The 19,713-nt window shown below is 33.5% G+C and overlaps 1 protein-coding gene across 1 annotated transcript in view; it reads left to right on the top strand.

The window, feature by feature from the left end:
• The window catches only part of LOC149418644 (adenylate cyclase type 10-like), a 63,691-nt gene that overhangs the window by 33,552 nt on the left and 10,426 nt on the right, over positions 1 to 19,713 (top strand). Inside the window, exons 19-28 of the mRNA XM_089639138.1 lie at positions 472 to 575; positions 6,170 to 6,286; positions 7,097 to 7,145; positions 8,252 to 8,365; positions 10,617 to 10,729; positions 12,808 to 12,989; positions 14,189 to 14,345; positions 16,757 to 16,891; positions 16,979 to 17,100; positions 18,099 to 18,298. Of these exons, the coding sequence (XP_089495264.1) occupies positions 472 to 575; positions 6,170 to 6,286; positions 7,097 to 7,145; positions 8,252 to 8,365; positions 10,617 to 10,729; positions 12,808 to 12,989; positions 14,189 to 14,345; positions 16,757 to 16,891; positions 16,979 to 17,100; positions 18,099 to 18,298 (1,293 nt within the window). The remainder of the gene's footprint in view (positions 1 to 471; positions 576 to 6,169; positions 6,287 to 7,096; positions 7,146 to 8,251; positions 8,366 to 10,616; positions 10,730 to 12,807; positions 12,990 to 14,188; positions 14,346 to 16,756; positions 16,892 to 16,978; positions 17,101 to 18,098; positions 18,299 to 19,713) is intronic.

Genomic DNA, 19,713 nt, shown 5'->3' on the forward strand with positions numbered 1-19,713 from the left:
TGTAACTTTTTTTTTGTGATTACCGTTCAAGAGTTTCAACTTCTCGGAGCCATATACCTACCCTATTTGAGGTATGTCGTGAACTGAAGGAATTTAGGGAAAAGGAGGGTTGGAAAGAACTTGGCTATTTAAATCTGGTCACCAAATACAGCTAAAGCCATTTCAAGCAACTTTTTGATTTCGAATGGTGGTCTATCACCAGAATGATAATTGACGATAATTTAATTTATCTATTTTTATGTGAATACCGCAAAAGAATTCCAACTGCTCCCAACCGTCTAGAGCCAGTGAGACTATGGCGCCCTTAATTGGGGTATGTTGTGAGGCTGAAGGTAGTGGGGAAGGGAAGGAGATATAGTGGGGTAGTACCTGATTATCATATATTAGGATAACAACCATTCAACCACGGAGTCCATCAAATTGACGTGATTCAATATTATTATTTTTTAAATTTGGCAATCATTTTTCCAGATGATAATGAAGATCTGCCTTACTATTCCTGGTGCGGATACATGCGCTTTTGCAATACAAAGTTCTTTACATATGCGTATGATTTACTAACAGAAAATCAGAAGGTTTGTAAAGCAATTAAAGATGTTTCATTAGATATTTGACTGAAGTACTTCTATCTAATATATGATTTATTCTGCGTGTAACGGCAACAGCTGGCAGACTTTCGGATTTATAGTTGAGACTAGTGACTTTTTTTATTTGCTTGTAATATTTTTCATACACACTATACTAGAATATGACAAATTTTGTCACACGAACTAGAAGGACTTCAACAATGGATTGTGTATGGCTAATGAAATAATATGTGTGTTAACCCCTTACTAGAAGGACTTTCACAGTGGATTATGTACGGCTGATTAAGAAATAATATGTGTGTTAACCTCTTACCAGAAGGACTTTCACAGTGGATTATGTACGGCTAATTAAGAAATAATATGTGTGTTAACCTCTTACTAGAAGGACTTCCACAGTGGATTGTGTACGGCTGATTAAGAAATAATATGTGTGTTAACCTCTTACTAGAAGGACTTCCACAGTGGATTGTGTACGGCTGATTAAGAAATAATATGTGTGTTAACCTCTTACTAGAAGGACTTCCACAGTGGATTGTGTACGGCTGATTAAGAAATAATATGTGTGTTAACCTCTTACTAGAAGGACTTCCACAGTGGATTGTGTACGGCTGATTAAGAAATAATATGTGTGTTAACCTCTTACTAGAAGGACTTCCACAGTGGATTGTGTACGGCTGATTAAGAAATAATATGTGTGTTAACCTCTTACTAGAAGGACTTCCACAGTGGATTGTGTACGGCTGATTAAGAAATAATATGTGTGTTAACCTCTTACTAGAAGGACTTCCACAGTGGATTGTGTACGGCTGATTAAGAAATAATATGTGTGTTAACCTCTTACTAGAAGGACTTCCACAGTGGATTGTGTACGGCTGATTAAGAAATAATATGTGTGTTAACCTCTTACTAGAAGGACTTTCACAGTGGATTATGTACGGCTGATTAAGAAATAATATGTGTGTTAACCTCTTACCAGAAGGACTTTCACAGTGGATTATGTACGGCTAATTAAGAAATAATATGTGTGTTAACCTCTTACTAGAAGGACTTCCACAGTGGATTGTGTACGGCTGATTAAGAAATAATATGTGTGTTAACCTCTTACTAGAAGGACTTCCACAGTGGATTGTGTACGGCTGATTAAGAAATAATATGTGTGTTAACCTCTTACTAGAAGGACTTCCACAGTGGATTGTGTACGGCTGATTAAGAAATAATATGTGTGTTAACCTCTTACTAGAAGGACTTCCACAGTGGATTGTGTACGGCTGATTAAGAAATAATATGTGTGTTAACCTCTTACTAGAAGGACTTCCACAGTGGATTGTGTACGGCTGATTAAGAAATAATATGTGTGTTAACCTCTTACTAGAAGGACTTCCACAGTGGATTGTGTACGGCTGATTAAGAAATAATATGTGTGTTAACCTCTTACTAGAAGGACTTCCACAGTGGATTGTGTACGGCTGATTAAGAAATAATATGTGTGTTAACCTCTTACTAGAAGGACTTCCACAGTGGATTGTGTACGGCTGATTAAGAAATAATATGTGTGTTAACCTCTTACTAGAAGGACTTCCACAGTGGATTGTGTACGGCTGATTAAGAAATAATATGTGTGTTAACCTCTTACTAGAAGGACTTCCACAGTGGATTGTGTACGGCTAGTTAAGAAATAATATGTGGGTTAACCCCTTACTAGAAGGACTTCCGCAGTGGATTGTGTACGGCTGATTAAGAAATAATATGTGTGTTAACCTCTTACTAGAAGGACTTCCACAGTGGATTGTGTACGGCTGATTAAGAAATAATATGTGTGTTAACCTCTTACTAGAAGGACTTCCACAGTGGATTGTGTACGGCTGATTAAGAAATAATATGTGTGTTAACCTCTTACTAGAAGGACTTCCACAGTGGATTGTGTACGGCTGATTAAGAAATAATATGTGTGTTAACCTCTTACTAGAAGGACTTCCACAGTGGATTGTGTACGGCTGATTAAGAAATAATATGTGTGTTAACCTCTTACTAGAAGGACTTCCACAGTGGATTGTGTACGGCTGATTAAGAAATAATATGTGTGTTAACCTCTTACTAGAAGGACTTCCACAGTGGATTGTGTACGGCTAGTTAAGAAATAATATGTGGGTTAACCCCTTACTAGAAGGACTTCCGCAGTGGATTGTGTACGGCTGATTAAGAAATAATATGTGTGTTAACCTCTTACTAGAAGGACTTCCACAGTGGATTGTGTACGGCTAGTTAAGAAATAATATGTGGGTTAACCTCTTACTAGAAGGACTTCCACAGTGGATTGTGTACGGCTAGTTAAGAAATAATATGTGGGTTAACCCCTTACTAGAAGGACTTCCACAGTGGATTGTGTACGGCTGATTAAGAAATAATATGTGTGTTAACCTCTTACTAGAAGGACTTCCACAGTGGATTGTGTACGGCTGATTAAGAAATAATATGTGTGTTAACCTCTTACTAGAAGGACTTCCACAGTGGATTGTGTACGGCTGATTAAGAAATAATATGTGTGTTAACCTCTTACTAGAAGGACTTCCACAGTGGATTGTGTACGGCTGATTAAGAAATAATATGTGTGTTAACCTCTTACTAGAAGGACTTCCACAGTGGATTGTGTACGGCTGATTAAGAAATAATATGTGTGTTAACCTCTTACTAGAAGGACTTCCACAGTGGATTGTGTACGGCTGATTAAGAAATAATATGTGTGTTAACCTCTTACTAGAAGGACTTCCACAGTGGATTGTGTACGGCTGATTAAGAAATAATATGTGTGTTAACCTCTTACTAGAAGGACTTCCACAGTGGATTGTGTACGGCTGATTAAGAAATAATATGTGTGTTAACCTCTTACTAGAAGGACTTCCACAGTGGATTGTGTACGGCTGATTAAGAAATAATATGTGTGTTAACCTCTTACTAGAAGGACTTCCACAGTGGATTGTGTACAGCTGATTAAGAAATAATATGTGTGTTAACCCCTTACTAGAAGGACTTCCACAGTGGATTGTGTACAGCTGATTAAGAAATAATATGTGTGTTAACCCCTTACTAGAAGGACTTCCGCAGTGGATTGTGTACGGCTGATTAAGAAGTAATGTGTGTTAACCTCTTACTGATTCTTTAGAAAGATTTTCACAACCGTGCAATAAATTACCTCGAAAAGAATATTCGAAAGTGTCAAGCATGTGGAGGGGGAAGCTTCAATAAACTATTGGGAGTAAAGAAAGATGTAAGTGAAAATAATATGTATAATAATACACACTTATATGTATACAGTAGTTGCGCCAGTGTGGTACCTAAATATAAATTAATCGGTTTGAATAACTGTAGTTGAATTGCCTAAAAATATGCATTCCTATTTCCTTCAATTTCAATTCCCTAAACCCCTACAATCATAGACAATCTTCAGTGTTCTTGTATTTGTTGAATGACACGCAAGTGTTTGAATGTTCGTTCAAAACCCTCGCTCTGCTGTTGAACGTTGAACGCCGCCTACATAAATAAACCACGCACTAGATCGATATCTGCGGGCTTTTTGTATGAAACAAATTGGTCCTAAAAAAAGCATAGATATGCCAATATATAGACATTACAATTCTCATTCGTAGTCTATTTATTATACTATGTATACACCAATGAAAAACTCTGAAATTTTTTTCCATAGACTTTCATTGGTGGATATAGTTAGGCAATCGTATGACCTCACAATATTTCGGTTCCAATTTTCGATCGGAGTAATACCCCCCTGGCCGCCTAGTTGGAAAAACCCGCAATGCGATCTTGTATATCGTGAACTCCCGCCGCAGTTAACCTGTGTTATCATTGTATTATAATAGAAGAGAGGCACTGAGAAGCAGACCAAGGTAATTCTCTGACATTTCCCAGCCCTTTCCTTTCCTTACCCCTGCATTGCTAGGCAATTCAACATTATTATTGTTTTTATCACAACCGCAATGAACGTAAATTACTGAACCTTTACGGGTAAATCATTTTAAAGAGACCTAGCGTGTGTAGTGGTGTACAGGATTGATAAAAAATAATGAATATGTATTTACCTTAATAATGCTTGACATTTGGATGCATTACAAATTCAAAAATCTTTATTTTTTGTACAAATAAAACATTGAGTACAAAGCGTATAGCTTACAGGTACATCATATTTCTTACAGTTAACTCAATAAACAATATTTTCAAAAAATATGTGTAATATATTAATGTGGACATTATAACTAACTAACTAACCATCACGCCGTTTCCACACAGGGGTAGGCAGAGAGGACGGACCGACAAACAACTCGGTCTTGCCACACACTCCTTGCCTCATTCACATTCATATATACTCTTCTATTGTTCTGACTCTTGACATGGCCCGACTCAAGTATCTGATTCACTTGATCGTGCCATGTCTTCCTCGGGCGTCCCCGACTTCTGCTACCATTCACATTTACATTGTATATTCTCCTTACACTCCTTTCTTCTCTCATTCGCTCTACATGCCCAAACCATCTAAGCGTCCCTTTCTTGATCTTACTCATTATGCTTACATCAGCCTTGTACTCTTTGCGGATCTCCACATTCCTCACACGATCATACATGGTTTTACCACACATACGCCTCAAAGATCTCATTTCAACAGCATTTAATCTACTTTCATCCTTTTTTTGCCAGTTCCATGCCTCACTTCCATACATCAGGGTAGGTACCAGCACTCCATTGTAGATTGCTAACTTCTGTTGATTTGTGGACATTATAAAGTGTAAATATTCCTAAATCGCAAGTCTAAATTTAAATAGCTTACTTCTAATTCAATTTTTTTTTAATAAATATGATAATAGATGAACATCGCTATGCATCCAGTATCTTTGGGCATTTTCAGGGTAAGAGAGGACTGCAGGCGGGTGTTCCTCCAAGCAAACTAGTTTTTGAAACTTTCGATACTATCGGTGTGCACAAATACATTCAAACATGTCCTCTTTGAAATGATTTGCTTGTAACCTCCTTGAACAAAGGTTCCATATTCAAATTCTCATTGCTCCAATAACATTTTTCGTTGTTTATTTTTCAAATATATCTGACTTAACCTTTAGGACCCGAGCCCTGCAATTGCAGTGTTGAAAAATTGTGCCCACGCACGTCATGAAGCACTGCAATTGCAGTATCGACCTTATACATTAATTTTGCCTTTGGATATTACTTCTACTGGGTTTTTTTAAATACAAAAATTAAAATGTCACTTTGTCAAGTATGTTATTGTCTTCATGTTGGCCTTAACAAAAATGTATTTTTATTTATTGAATATTCTTGCCGGCTCCTACGAGTAAATGATTATTAACCCGGTGAGTGCCAATAAACGATTAATCGTTGTTATTTTTTTTTTAAATCTCCGCATCCAAGGGATATATTGCTTTAAGATGAAATTTTAGATTTTCAAAATAATAATTACTGTTTTTGACAAGAATTTTTATTTTCTTTCATAAAAATTATTTTATTTTGTTAGTGCGACACCAAAATTAATCGACTTAATTATGAATTATTGTTTTTTGCAGGTTACACAATCTTCAGATGACATATCGGAAGAGTTTACGTCGTTCTTAAGAGATGGCGGGTTCAATTTCAAATATTTTAAGAAACCCACTTATACTGAGGATTTTCCATCGACTCAAGTAAGATTCACCTATGGCAGCATTTATCCCATTTCACTATAAATAATTTTTTGAGAGATTTTGGGTTTAATTGAAAAATTTCTAAATGATAAAAAAAAAAAAAACTCTATCAAGAAAACTGATATCGCCAAATTACATAAAACCTTTTGACTCTTAGGACAACAGAATTGACTGTTTAAATGCCAAATTGTTGAGTTAAAACAAAAATATTTTCATGATAGTAGGCCCTTGAAAGCACCTACTCATAGATTACGGAAGAATATTTTTTTTCATTTTTAATAATGATTTTTAAAGTTTACTAAGGACTGGTTGTTTCACAGAATTTGAACAATTCATCAATTTTAAGAGTTGATTTTCAAGTTCTGTGAAAGTTCTATTCAATTTCTGTGAAATTTCTATTCAAGTTCTGTTATATAATTATTAGCCAGTTGTTTCACAAAACTGAAAAAATAACAGATCTTGAATAGAACCTTCATAGAACGTGAAAATAGACATTGAAATTTGATTAACTTTGAAAAAACCTGTCCTATTAACACTTTGATTTGTATTGGAACTACTTTAGAGATGATGCTTGGGAAAGTCGCTGCAGAAACGCAACAAAAAAAATCATTAAATCGAAAGAATTTTAATACTTGAAATATTTAGATCAATTTCACAAGAAGTAAGGGAAATTTGAGTTTACAAGACATGCCCACAGTACAATTTTATAGGTTTATGCAAAGATATTAGAAGAACTCTAATATCTTTGGGTTTATGTCTTCAAAGTTTTACAAATATGTATTGATAATCAAAAAAAAAATTTTTTTTTAGAGAACTTCTGATGGACCGCGAAGGGAATCTAGAAGACTCTCTATTATAAGTAAGTATGTAACAGTTAATAATAGCAGGTAGCGACATTGAAGTGTTGAAAGTTTAAGCAACATTAAAAGAGTCAGTGAATCAAAGAATTACTCGATAGGTCGCCACCACATTGAAATGTCAATTTGTTTATGCGATTGGCAATAATTTGAATTTAAGTGCAATTAATAAAGGATTTATGAAAAATCATCTGTAGGGTGCTGTCCAAATATATATATTTACAACTGGCTTACAACTAAGATTTATAATAATAACTAGTGACTTACATTTAAGCATTTTACCTAGTGACTTATGACTAAGGGTTGACAGTACTTCAATTGACCCGTCAATATTTTCGCCCCAGTTGCTTTGTGGACGCCTGCAAAAACAGAAGGTAACTTTTGATTTCACTTTCCATAACTCTGGACAATCGCGATATAGTGCAATTATAAGTAAAACAAAATCTCGTTCTACATTGAAACTGATTTGCAAAAGACTCGACAGATTTAGGTTGTTTACTGCCTGGAGAGCAACTGAGCAAACGATTGTCAATCGCATGGCGAAACGATCACACCGCTACGTCGATGCGCTTAGTCAAAATATCCATCAATTGGAGTTTGCAATTGTCAATCGCTTTTGTAAACTTTCAATTATCATAAGCATTGACAATTGATATAGAACCTCTCCGAAGGGCTTAAGGTAATATATTAGTGCAAATGGAATTAAAGAATACTTGTTATATTGTTGTTTGACTGACTGTCACATTTGAAATCTTTGCAAATTGTCAATTAGTGCAATTGAATTTTTTAATATTTAAATAGTCCCCTATAACCGTTGATTCTCGGGCCGACTGCGGATTGTCAAATTTTGGGCTAGGTTGTTTGATCAACTGTTGATTCAGTCGTCTAGCATAACAGTCATCATAATTTAATCAAACGCTGACAGGCAGAAAATCAGCAGTTTTCAGGGACTTTTCATATATCAAATTTTCATAATGGCATTGTTCGTAATTTGTAACGGTTGGTCGAACAACTGACCCTGCGACTTTCTTGAATAATTAATATTATATGTTTTCACAAATCCACTTTAAAAATAATTTTAGAAAAATTTTACTGTCCTATTTTTAAGGTCAACGGTATTCTGACGGAAGCATTTTAAATATGGGTAGCTTCTCGAAGTGTGAATGTGAAATGATATTGGCCGCCATGTACACACAAATCATTGGCCACTGTCGTCTTGCTGGTAAGAATATTTAAATATGGGTAGCTTCTTGAAGTGTGAATGTAAAATGATATTGGCCGCCATGTACACACAAATCATTGGCCACTGTCGTCTTGCTGGTGAGAATATTTAAATATGGATCGCTTCTTGAAGTGTGAATGTGAAATAATATTGGCTGCCATGTACACACAAATCATCGGCCACTGTCGTCTTGCTGGTAAGAATATTTAAATATGGGTAGCTTCTTGAAGTGTGAACGTAAATTGAAATATGAAATTGGCCGCCATGTACACACAAATCATTGGCCACTGTCGTCTTGCTGGTGAGAATATTTAAATATGGATCGCTTCTTGAAGTGTGAATGTGAAATAATATTGGCTGCCATGTACACACAAATCATCGGCCACTGTCGTCTTGCTGGTAAGCATATTTAAATATGGGTAGCTTTTTGAAGTGTGAATGTGAAATAATATTGGCCGCCATGTACACACACATCATTGGCCACTGTCGTCTAGTTGGTAAGAATATTGTGTCAAAAAAAATAATACTGAAAAGTAATAAAATTTACTCCTTTTGAGAGTACATAATATGTAATAATAAGATATTTAATAATATTATTATTAAATATCTTTGCCAATGATATAATGAAATATACAGACACAAAGTCGATAAGAAGCGAGGCAGAAAGAAGAAATACATTGACTTATCGAAAAAAGCTGTCACTTTGTGGCTTGACATTATACTTAAATGAAAAGTTATGTACTTTCTTTTTAACCACTTTATTAAAATTTATATGTCAACTAGTTTCGGTTACATATAACCTAACCCCTCCAGGGCAGTATTATTGTAAACTGATATAAGTGAGAAACTGATGAGTTTGATATAATTACTGTCCTGAAGAAACTAGTTGACTTAGGACGGGTTGTTTCGGAGAATTTGAATAATTCATCAAATTTCAACGATCATTTTCGGGTTCTGTGAAAGTCCTATTCAAGTTCTGTTACTATATCATTGTAGGCTAGTTGGTTGACAAAACTGAAATAAAAACAGAACTTGAAAAAATCTTTTACAGAGCTTGAAAATGAACGTTGAAATTTGATGAATTGTTCAAATTCTCTGAAACAACCCGTCCTTAATGTATAAATTCTAAAAAACTGGTTAAGTTATCTGTCTTAGAATAATTGTTTTTTAAGTATATTTTGTTTAGTTATAAAATTTAACATTTTATATCTAGTGTACATCTATTCTAAAACTATTATAAAAATATTCCATCACCTACGCACTAATATTTGGACTTCACAAGATTAAGACATAACCCACGAAAAACTGCAAGACCTTTTGGCTTCCTTAATATTTAAAGGGAGTTCATTGAACATTTTGAAACCTTTTGTAATAAATATTGTTTTGTGTGTGGCCAATAAATTTATCTTAGGAAGCCTTAAATCGGTGCAGCTTCTCGTAAGATAGCCATGGACGGTACCTACTATTAATACTAACACCTTTTAACATATAATCTGGTAACATTTTATTTATTAACTTGTATATAAATACTACGGTATTATAGACCAAACATTGCCACACACTTAGAATGTTGAGTTGGCTTTGCATTGTTTTTATCCTAGTATATCTGCAAAAGCACAATATATATATATATATATATATATATATATTTTTTTTTTTTTTTTTTTTTTTTTTTTTTTAAAAAGAAAGACAAACATTCCCAGGTTACGAATAACCCAACAATGTTTGAAAATCTCCTACTATAACTATATAGACCTCATACTTCTGTTCTGAATTATTTTCATTCTTTTAACTTGCGTTTTATTGCTAAAAAAAATGACACTTGTCGGGTGGGATGCTACAGTGTGTTGAAGACCAATTTCCTTGTTTTAGTGTTTAATTTTCCTCTTATCCTAACTTAATTTAATTAAACTTTTTTTGCAATGTTTTTTAGTTAACATTTTTTTGTCAGTGTTAAGTTTGAATTAGGTATGGATAATGATTCGCAGGAATTTAATTTCTTGTACTTCTTCAAGATTTTGATTGTCTATGTTTAGGATAATAATTCCGTTTTGTGTTTTACCTGACAACATGAATTTATTTCTAAAATAAAATTAAATCTTTATTAAAAAATGTTTAGACAGTTTAGTAAGTAGGAGCTTACAGTGCCTTGCCTTTTGCATTATTGTGCCTTTGCTTTCCACTTACACAGTGCTAAGTGTCTAATTTTACTATATGAAAAAGAAATAATAATGAAAATAATTTCTTTCAGACAAAACTCAAACACTCTTGGAAGCGTACATAGAATATTCAGAGTTAAAAATTAACGAGCAAAATATACAAGAAGCGATGATGGTTTTGTGTGAAGTTGAGAAATTGGTCCACGTAAGATTTTTTAAAGTTTTATTTAATGCTATTCTTCAGCTAGATTGGTAGCCAGCCATTGAAGCTCTGTCGAAGGTAGTCTACCATTAGAGCAATCTTCTTTGGTGTTCAGGATGCAGCTCATAAAAAAACGGAACACATGGAATTATAAGATATTTGTATTGATAAGTAAGTACACGGTTTTCCAATAAGAGGTGTTATTTTGAATAGCCCGCTATTTCGGTAGATGTTACTTTTGAAGCTGTCATTTTTTTACATTTGACAAGTAGAAAGTACGCCATTAATAAAAATGGAACGATACACGCTTCAACAACGCATTGAAATTATTAAAATTCACTTGAGTGAATCAAATGCAAATCATCTTGAGTGATGAGGCCCATTTCCACCTCGATGGCTTCGTCAACAAGCAAAATTGTCGCATCTGGGGCTCGGAAAACCCAAGAGTTATTGTTGAAAAGCATCTCTATCCTCAAGGTGTGACTGTTTGGTGCGGTTTATGGTCCGGCGGAGTCGTTGGACCTTACTTTTTCAAAAATAAGGCTGGAGCAATAGTTACGGTGAATGGATTGCGCTATCGAGAGATGATTAATGATTTTTTATGGTCGGAATTGTATGGTATTGATCTGGACAACGTTTGCTTTCAACAAGACGGCGCTACGTGCCACACAAGCAACGAAACCATTGATCTTTTACGATTGAATATCAAAATAACACCTCTTATTGGAAAACCCTGTATATGAAAATTACATAGAAAACTATTTTTTTTTTTTTTTTTATTATTTTAATATAGATCATAGTTACATTAATACATACATTTTTTTGCAAAATATAATATTTAGGTACATAATTGGTCATGTATACCTTATCAGAAAAGAGGAGCTCTTGTGCCTGATAAGGGAGCCACGATTCTTACTTCAGTGATTCAATGTTATGTGTAAAATATAAATATAATATATCCATATATTTTTTTAATATAAGTTTTACAAAGAAATTAATGTACGCTGATAAAATCTTTAATTACATAAAGATATTAATCTCTAATATTTATCAAATTCTCAACTACGTGCGCTTTAACATTTAAATCATCAATGATATAAAGATATTATCTAAAAAAATTCCACGATCGGTTAACAAAAAAATAAATATATTTTTTCAATAAGATTAATGAATGAAAGATATCAAAAATTTGTTGGCCCATATAATAGCATTAAATTTCCTATAAACAATAAATTTATGACTTTTGGAAAAAATATTGTACCTGTTAAAATTAATTCCGTGGCAAGAAGACATGACTTATGAGGGGAACTTCCGAATTTTCATGTTTTTCGGGGTGGCTTTATTTGAAAATATTTGTAACCTTTTTTTAAATAGCATTCGGGAGTGTGTGCTCAGATAAGATCATGTATTTTAGTAAAGGCCTTATTGTTGAATAATTATAAATGGTCCAAATCAAACATACTAATTTCGGTTGTATGTGCGTGATGTAAAACATCCCTGCGTAATAATTTTCAAAATTGGAACTAATCAATTCAGACAAGCGATAAAGAAGGTAACAAAATAACCTTATTTTAAATAATAATTCTATATATGAAATAGTTATTTTTGTTAAAATTTTAGACAGATCTAAATCTGAATCACTAAGGACGGGTTGTTTCGGAGAATATGAACAATTCATCAAATTTCAACGTTCATTTTCAAGTTCTGTGAAAGATTTTTTCAAGTTCTGTTTTTATTTCAGTTCTATCGAGCAACTAGCCTACAATGATATAGTAACAGAACTTTAATAGGACTTTCACAGAACCCGAAAATGAACGTTGAAATTTGATGGATTGTTCAAATTCTCCGAAACAACCCGTCCTAATTCTTACTAATTATTTGTCAATGAAAAAATGTAATGACAAATATTTGTTTTTGACAGGAAAACATTTCTTAAATAAATACTTTCAGCTTCACAAATCCTACAAAATTATTATATCCCATGATTTTTCAATAATAAAAATTTATCTTAACTTTTATTCAAAATAATTTATTTGAAATTCAAAATAGAAGTTTAAATAAATAATTTTGTTGGATTCCAGAGTTCAAACTTCCATTTGCCAGAAAATAACAAAGAGTTCACCGCTTGGCAAATGAACTTCATTTTTGGGCGAATTGCCTCTCTGAGGGGACGGGCCCTACTGGAGTACGGGGACTTTGACGAGGCGCAGAAATATCTATTCAAAGCCATGACATTGTATGAACACCCTTTTCCCACCACGAGGTGACAAAACATACTATATATTATGATACAGTTTACTTACTCTTGTGATAATATAATGATAGTAATAACTTGTGTTTCGATTTCTTTGTTTAACCCCTAGAGCAATTTTGGGAGATATTTCTCCCAGACATCAAACATCCATAGGGGCTTTTTTAAGATATTTCTCCCAGCCTGAACTCATAAAATTTGTGCTATTTATTTTAAAAGTGTTAGAAAGAGAGAACACCACGCTTTCAGTTTCTTACAAAATTTTACCATAGACACTCCCAAAAAATTATAAATAATCCTATTTGTCAAAGGTTTGCAATTTTTTAGTAAATATTTTTATATAAAATGAAAAAAAAGGAAAATGACAAAAAATTTTATAATATATGTTATAATTACATGTTTTTTAGTTTTGTGTAAAGTGGTAATTACAGTTTACACAATGAAAAATATTGTTAAGCGATTTTATAAAGTTTATCTATGTTTGCGTTCAAAATTTTAATATTTTCAATTGTAGAATTTTATTACATTCTAAAATCTGAGAGAGTCTTTCATCTGCTTTTAAAAACAGTATTTTATTTTGAAATACATACATTATGTAGGCATAATGAGCAAGATTAAGAAAGGGACTTATTTAATTTTTATATACCTGGAGGTAAAAATCACATATCACCCAAAGGGGGGTCTCTATCATAGAGCAATACATAGACTAATCACTACTTGATATATGGAGTCCCCCATATATCAAGTAGTGATTGGTCTCTTTTAATATTCCTTTTGCCTTTTTCTAGAACCACCTAAAGATTGTAAAAACAATTTAAATGTAGCACAAAACTCTTGTTTGGGGATGTGCATATCCCGCTCCAGTGCGGAAGGGTTAAACTAAAAGTGTTTAAATAGAATATATTTACATGAAACGCGTCAAAATCTAGCAAATTCAAATAAAAGCAATTGATTGATTATACCTCAAGGCTCCTATTTAGGGCCCCTATTACTTACTTTGTATATAAATGACATCCAACATGTTATCGGAAATTCTGATTTCCTATTTTATGCAGTTGATATGAAAATATATAAATATGTAGGCTCTGTAGATGATTGCAACAAGTTACACGAAGACATAAACTTTGCTAAACTTTCCAACATCATTTTCAAGTATGATACAAATTTTTCTTACGATTTGTCATAATATTATAAAGTTTATATATTTTCAGAAAATCCGTCACTATAAAGTTGTACATTGAGAAGGCTAAGCAGAAGGTGGCTTTGGATTATTTACCAAACTTCTTTGTGGGAACGGTTACTGGAATTAAGAGCACTTTTTTGGACCAAGTTTCAGAAACATTGAATTATCTATTCAAATATTTTATGGTTTGTTATTCTAAATTACGTACAGCTTAAAATTAAATGGTTTAATTAATTCTAATGATTAGGTATGTAATTTGATAAAAAAAATGTAGGAATTCATTAAGGGGGCACATATTTTTTCTTTATGGCAACACAAATTAGCCTATGATCATGATGAAACTACTTTGTAGAGAGAATAGACATTTAGTAAGCCTATTTGGAGAGCGGTTTATTTATGCCTATTAGGTACGCCTTTTGGAGAGTTCCGCGCAGTCAAACAAATAGTGAACCAGATTTTTCATAAAAATTAAGTCATAAGGTATATGAACGGAAATGGTTTCTTGTGATAGGGGTCGATTAGTAGATGAGAAAAAAACTTTTTGCCAACCGGCGACCTGGAGCATTCGCAGGCAGCTGGATTTAAAGTTTGTAAAAATTTTGAATTTTATGTCATCCAGAACACAAATGAAACCAACTAATAAGTAGTCTAGATCAGGGGTCTCCAAACTACGGCCCGTGGGCCTTATCTGGCCCGCCAGTGTCATCCATTTTATGACCACTGACATATACACATAACACTGAGAAACGAGTATCAAAAAAATTATCTTCAAAGCTACGTTATCTAAAGCTATATTTTCATCCCTGAAAATTCCATTGTCTATCCCCCCCCCTAGGACGAAAATATGGGTGTTTACAAATTAAAACGGTTTTGGCCCTCCGAACACACTGGAGTAGTGAATGTGGCCCTCCGGCTGAAAAGTTTGGAGACCCCTGGTCTAGATCATCCCATTGAAGAATTTTTTTATCTGCTGACCAGCAGCCTAGCAGATTTTGTGTATGTATTTTTTTTGAAAAATTGAATTATTTTCATTATCTTTATTATTATTTTTATTTCATTGTGTGTTTAAAAACACAGATTAACAATTTTTTTTAAATAAGTGATAATAATAATTAAAAATAAGTGATAATAATAATTAAAAATAAGTGAAAATAATAATTAAAAATAATTTGAGTGCTCCGATCGGAAGGGCGAGCCTTTCGACGCGAACCAACTTATGAACCCGACCGCGGTGCATCTCACCGCTATCGCGTGCCTATATTATTATAATAGTCCTCGTAATATTGCTGTACCGGACAGCAGATGGATTACCTAAAATGTTATAAAACCAAAATAATTGTTTATCTGCTCTCGCACGATGAGTCATCTTGATAAGATTTTAAATCACCGTACACGTACCATATTGCCATTTCAAGGATGAATTACTCGTACGACAAAACCGTGGGACCTTAGTAATTAATTCTTGGTGCTATTTCGCATTTGTTTATAATATTACTGTTTAGATATAAGAATAATTGCTCCACGTTAACAGGTGTAGAAACTGTTGAATTTTAACCCAATAAATACGCAAATAACTGGCCCAATCAATCAGTTGTCCGAGGACTTTCATGAAGTTGTGTTTTATTGCAAATCCTTCCCCAAGGTACCCCCCCGAGAGGAAACCGGCATTTTACAGTCGATGTCACTGGCGGAGGTGTCCATTTCAATTGCCTAATAGTTTATAGTGGTTGGATGTTCAAACAACCGCTGTTTTAAGAGCTGCTTTCGACCGGAAAACAACGGAAACTTCCAAATCCTGTCAGTTCCATATAGCTTTCATCCATATATCGAATGCATGAATGAAACCAACTAATAACTGTAGTCTCGATCATCCCATTGAAGAATTTCTTGCTTTTTAAAAATATTTTTTTTTTAGTTTTAAAAGTCATTTGAAAATAGGATTCTATCGTTTTTTACAGGTTGATTATTTATGTTCTCTTATTTGTCAGACTGTAGGTAATAATTAATACTTTATTTATATCTATTTTGCAGGTTGATTATTATGTAGGTACTCTTATTTGTCAGACTGTAATAATAATAATAAATAAAAAGAATTTATTCCAGAATGTGTGGGGTAGTGCAATGCAATACATTCCATATTTGAAATAATATACATAATTAGAGTAAGAAATATAATGATAATACGTAGGTGATTCCGATTGGCACAAAAAAGCGGGAAAAAAATGATGCTTTATTTATATATATTTTGCAGGTTGATTATTTATGTACTCTTATTTGTCAGACTGTAATAATTAATGCTTTCTTTATATCTATTTTGCAGGTTGATTATTTATGTACTCTTATTTGTCAGACTGTAATAATTAATGCTTTCTTTATATCTATTTTGCAGGTTGAGTATTTATGTACTCTTATTCGTCAGACTGTAATAATTAATGCTTTCTTTATATCTATTTTGCAGGTTGATTATTTATGTACTCTTATTTGTCAGACTGTAATAATTAATGCTTTCTTTATATCTATTTTGCAGGTTGATTATTTATGTACTCTTATTTGAAAGACTGTAATAATTAATGCTTTTTTTATATCTATTTTGCAGACCATCGATAACTTTTATTGTGCATATTTAGCAGCAGTTTGGTCGTTAAATTGCGCCTTAAAGTCAAATACCAATTTTGCATTACTCTGTGTTGCAAATGCTAATATGATAACAATAGGAAAACGCTATAATAAGGTAAGTACCTACTTAAGAATATATTGACTGGGCTTAACGAGTAACTTTGAAAACAAATGAATATTGTTGATTTTTTTAAATACATAGGTGAAGCTATGTTGCAAGATAGAAGCTTGTGCAATGAGAATGTGCTCCAAGAATAAATTGCTTCTCGACATTACTGATGTGAATGCCGTTACCCACTTATTCAGCAGTATATTTCTCTTCAGGTAAGAAACATATTTTTAATTCACTCCACGGAGTAAGAAAATATTGTCTTTTCACCAGTCCTAAAAAATCAATTACGCCTTGAAAAAATTTCTTTCAAAAGTAACAAAATGAGGAGAATAGGGTGCAAAAGAAATCATAAATCGACAAGATTTTGAACACAAGATGGGAGAAGAGGGGATATTTATTTCAAACAAAAGATAGATATAATGATGAAACAGTAAAATTTAATAGCAGTGTTGTTAGGCTGAAGAATGTGAGGGAGCATAAAAGGTTGGAAGCACTTAGCTGTTCAGATCTGTTTACTAAACATTGTTAAAGCTATTTCAAGCAGTGTATCAGCAAAACGATTCTAAGTAGGCACCCTCACGGGTCGGTAAGGTATCTAGCAGTAAGAAAGCATGATACTGAGAACGCTCCGTTCCATATATTTGTATTGGCGCCCAAACAAGAGTTGTTACGGCAAGGCAGCGGTGTTGCATACTTCCATTGCCTGCATTCTTAATACACACGGTTTATGTCGATTTCTTTCCAACCCATGAGGGAGGGAGCGGGATTAGATAAAAGTGTTTCAAACTTTTGTCACTTTTGACAACTATCAAATGCTCGATCGGCGCCTTTTTGATGTTTACTTTTGAACGGTCCACGTTAAATTCCGATTCTTGGTGTGTTTCAGCTTTTAAACAAGTTGTGATTAGCTGAGAAGCTTAACAACATGACTATTATTATTTTTTGTTTTTAATGAGTTTTTATTATTCACAATGTACATTTGTTACGTATAAATTTTTTTATAAAATTAGCGACCGGTTTCGACACGTCCGTGTCGAAACCGGTCGCTAATTTTATAAAAAAATTTATACGTAACAAATGTACATTGTGAATAATAAAAACTCATTAAAAACAAAAAATGTCTAGAAATTGTTACATAGTGAATGCCAAAGAAATACAAAAAAGACTATTATTATGTTTAATATTCAAAATGTTGATATTCTCATCTTAGAATTGTCTACGTAGATGCCCAGAGTGGTGTAGAGATGGGATATAAAGTCCTGCAGAGTATAAGTAACTCTAAGTCAAGGTACGATAAGCCGAGAGTGCTGACCTCCCTGTGCGGAGTGCTGGTGGCCAAGAAGCTCTACTCCAGTGCTTTAGAATTGTGCAACGAACTCAAACACATGGTGACCGACCAAGATATTGGCAGTAAGTATAAGCAAGTACCCTATAACATTAATTATACCTCCAACTTTGCGCCTTCTGGCAGTTTGAGTTGTGCGCCTTGGTTTTCTATCTGTGATGTATGTTAATAAGTTGGGTATTCAAGCGATAGATGGCACTAGTCATAAAGCTTACTCCAGAGTCCGACAGATGTCGCTAGAGTGTAGCAATTGCCTGTGGGATATTATTGACAGACAACAAGCTTCTAGACACAGAGAATTACCAACCCTCGGGTAATGAACAGTGTAGCTAAATCCAGACCTATTTATTGTAACGTAAATAAACACAATTATAGTAAAAGAACTTTTTAATTTATCAAAGAGTTCCCAACACAGAAATCTGCAAGTAAAGCAGAGACATAACACTATCATACATTTTAATGGATTTTATGTGAAATTATATTCTTTATTCTATGTTAATAAATTATAAAAGTTTTAAAAAATTAGATATCCCACACATGTCCTTACTGCTTTTTATGCTCTTGAATAAAAAAATATTAATTATTAGATAGGAAAAATATGCCAACCAAACACGAACACACTTTGGACTAGGCTTATCAGCCGTAAATATCTACACAAATGGAGTTCGTACTCGGCCGGACTCAGTACCGGCCAACTGGAAGAAAAATGCATACCGAACAGGGTCCAGACATGGCCTGGAAAATGTTAATATTATATATATATATACACAATAACTCAAAGCACGTACAAAATTCTGTTTTTCTTCCTTCACATAATCCGCATTAATAAATCCTTTCCTACAGCCCCTACCTTAAGCCACCTTACAAGGCTGCCTAACCGGGTTGCGACAAAGCTCCCCTGCCTTCACAATGTACAGACAGGGGCGCTCTTATGAGGTATCATATTAAAAAAATACAAAAATGTGTTTTCAACATCAAAATTGACAATGATTTATAACTTCAACTTTAGCACAGAATGCTAGATGGAACTAAAATAACTTTGAAATTTTTATAATTATATTTTCATAGAGTAATCCCCGTTTTACGTAATCAAGAACATTTTATTTACTAGGTTTTAACGAAATCATTTCATCTTCATATAACCAGTCAACGTTTTTTGGAATCTTGAAAACGTTTTTTTTGTTTGTTCATAAACTACACCACGGAACCTACTTTTTGAAACATTTTTATAGATTTTAATATTGATCAAATACAAATTAAAAAGCGCAAAACACCGCCACCAAGCACTCAATAAATTTAATTTGCTGCCACTGAAAGGAACATGCTACACAAGCTCCTTGTAGCGAGAGTTGTTGATATTGCCATTATTTCACTGGAGATGGACGTTTTATTAATATTATAGGGTATTTGGATAAGCCAGTTGTTCATTTTTAATTAAGTACATGCTAAAAAATTTTTAACCACACATAGCGTAAATTAC

This window comes from Hesperophylax consimilis, chromosome 13, assembly GCF_061612785.1.
Source record: "Hesperophylax consimilis isolate HC1 chromosome 13, BYU_Hcon_1.0, whole genome shotgun sequence".
NCBI lineage: Eukaryota > Metazoa > Arthropoda > Insecta > Trichoptera > Limnephilidae > Hesperophylax > Hesperophylax consimilis.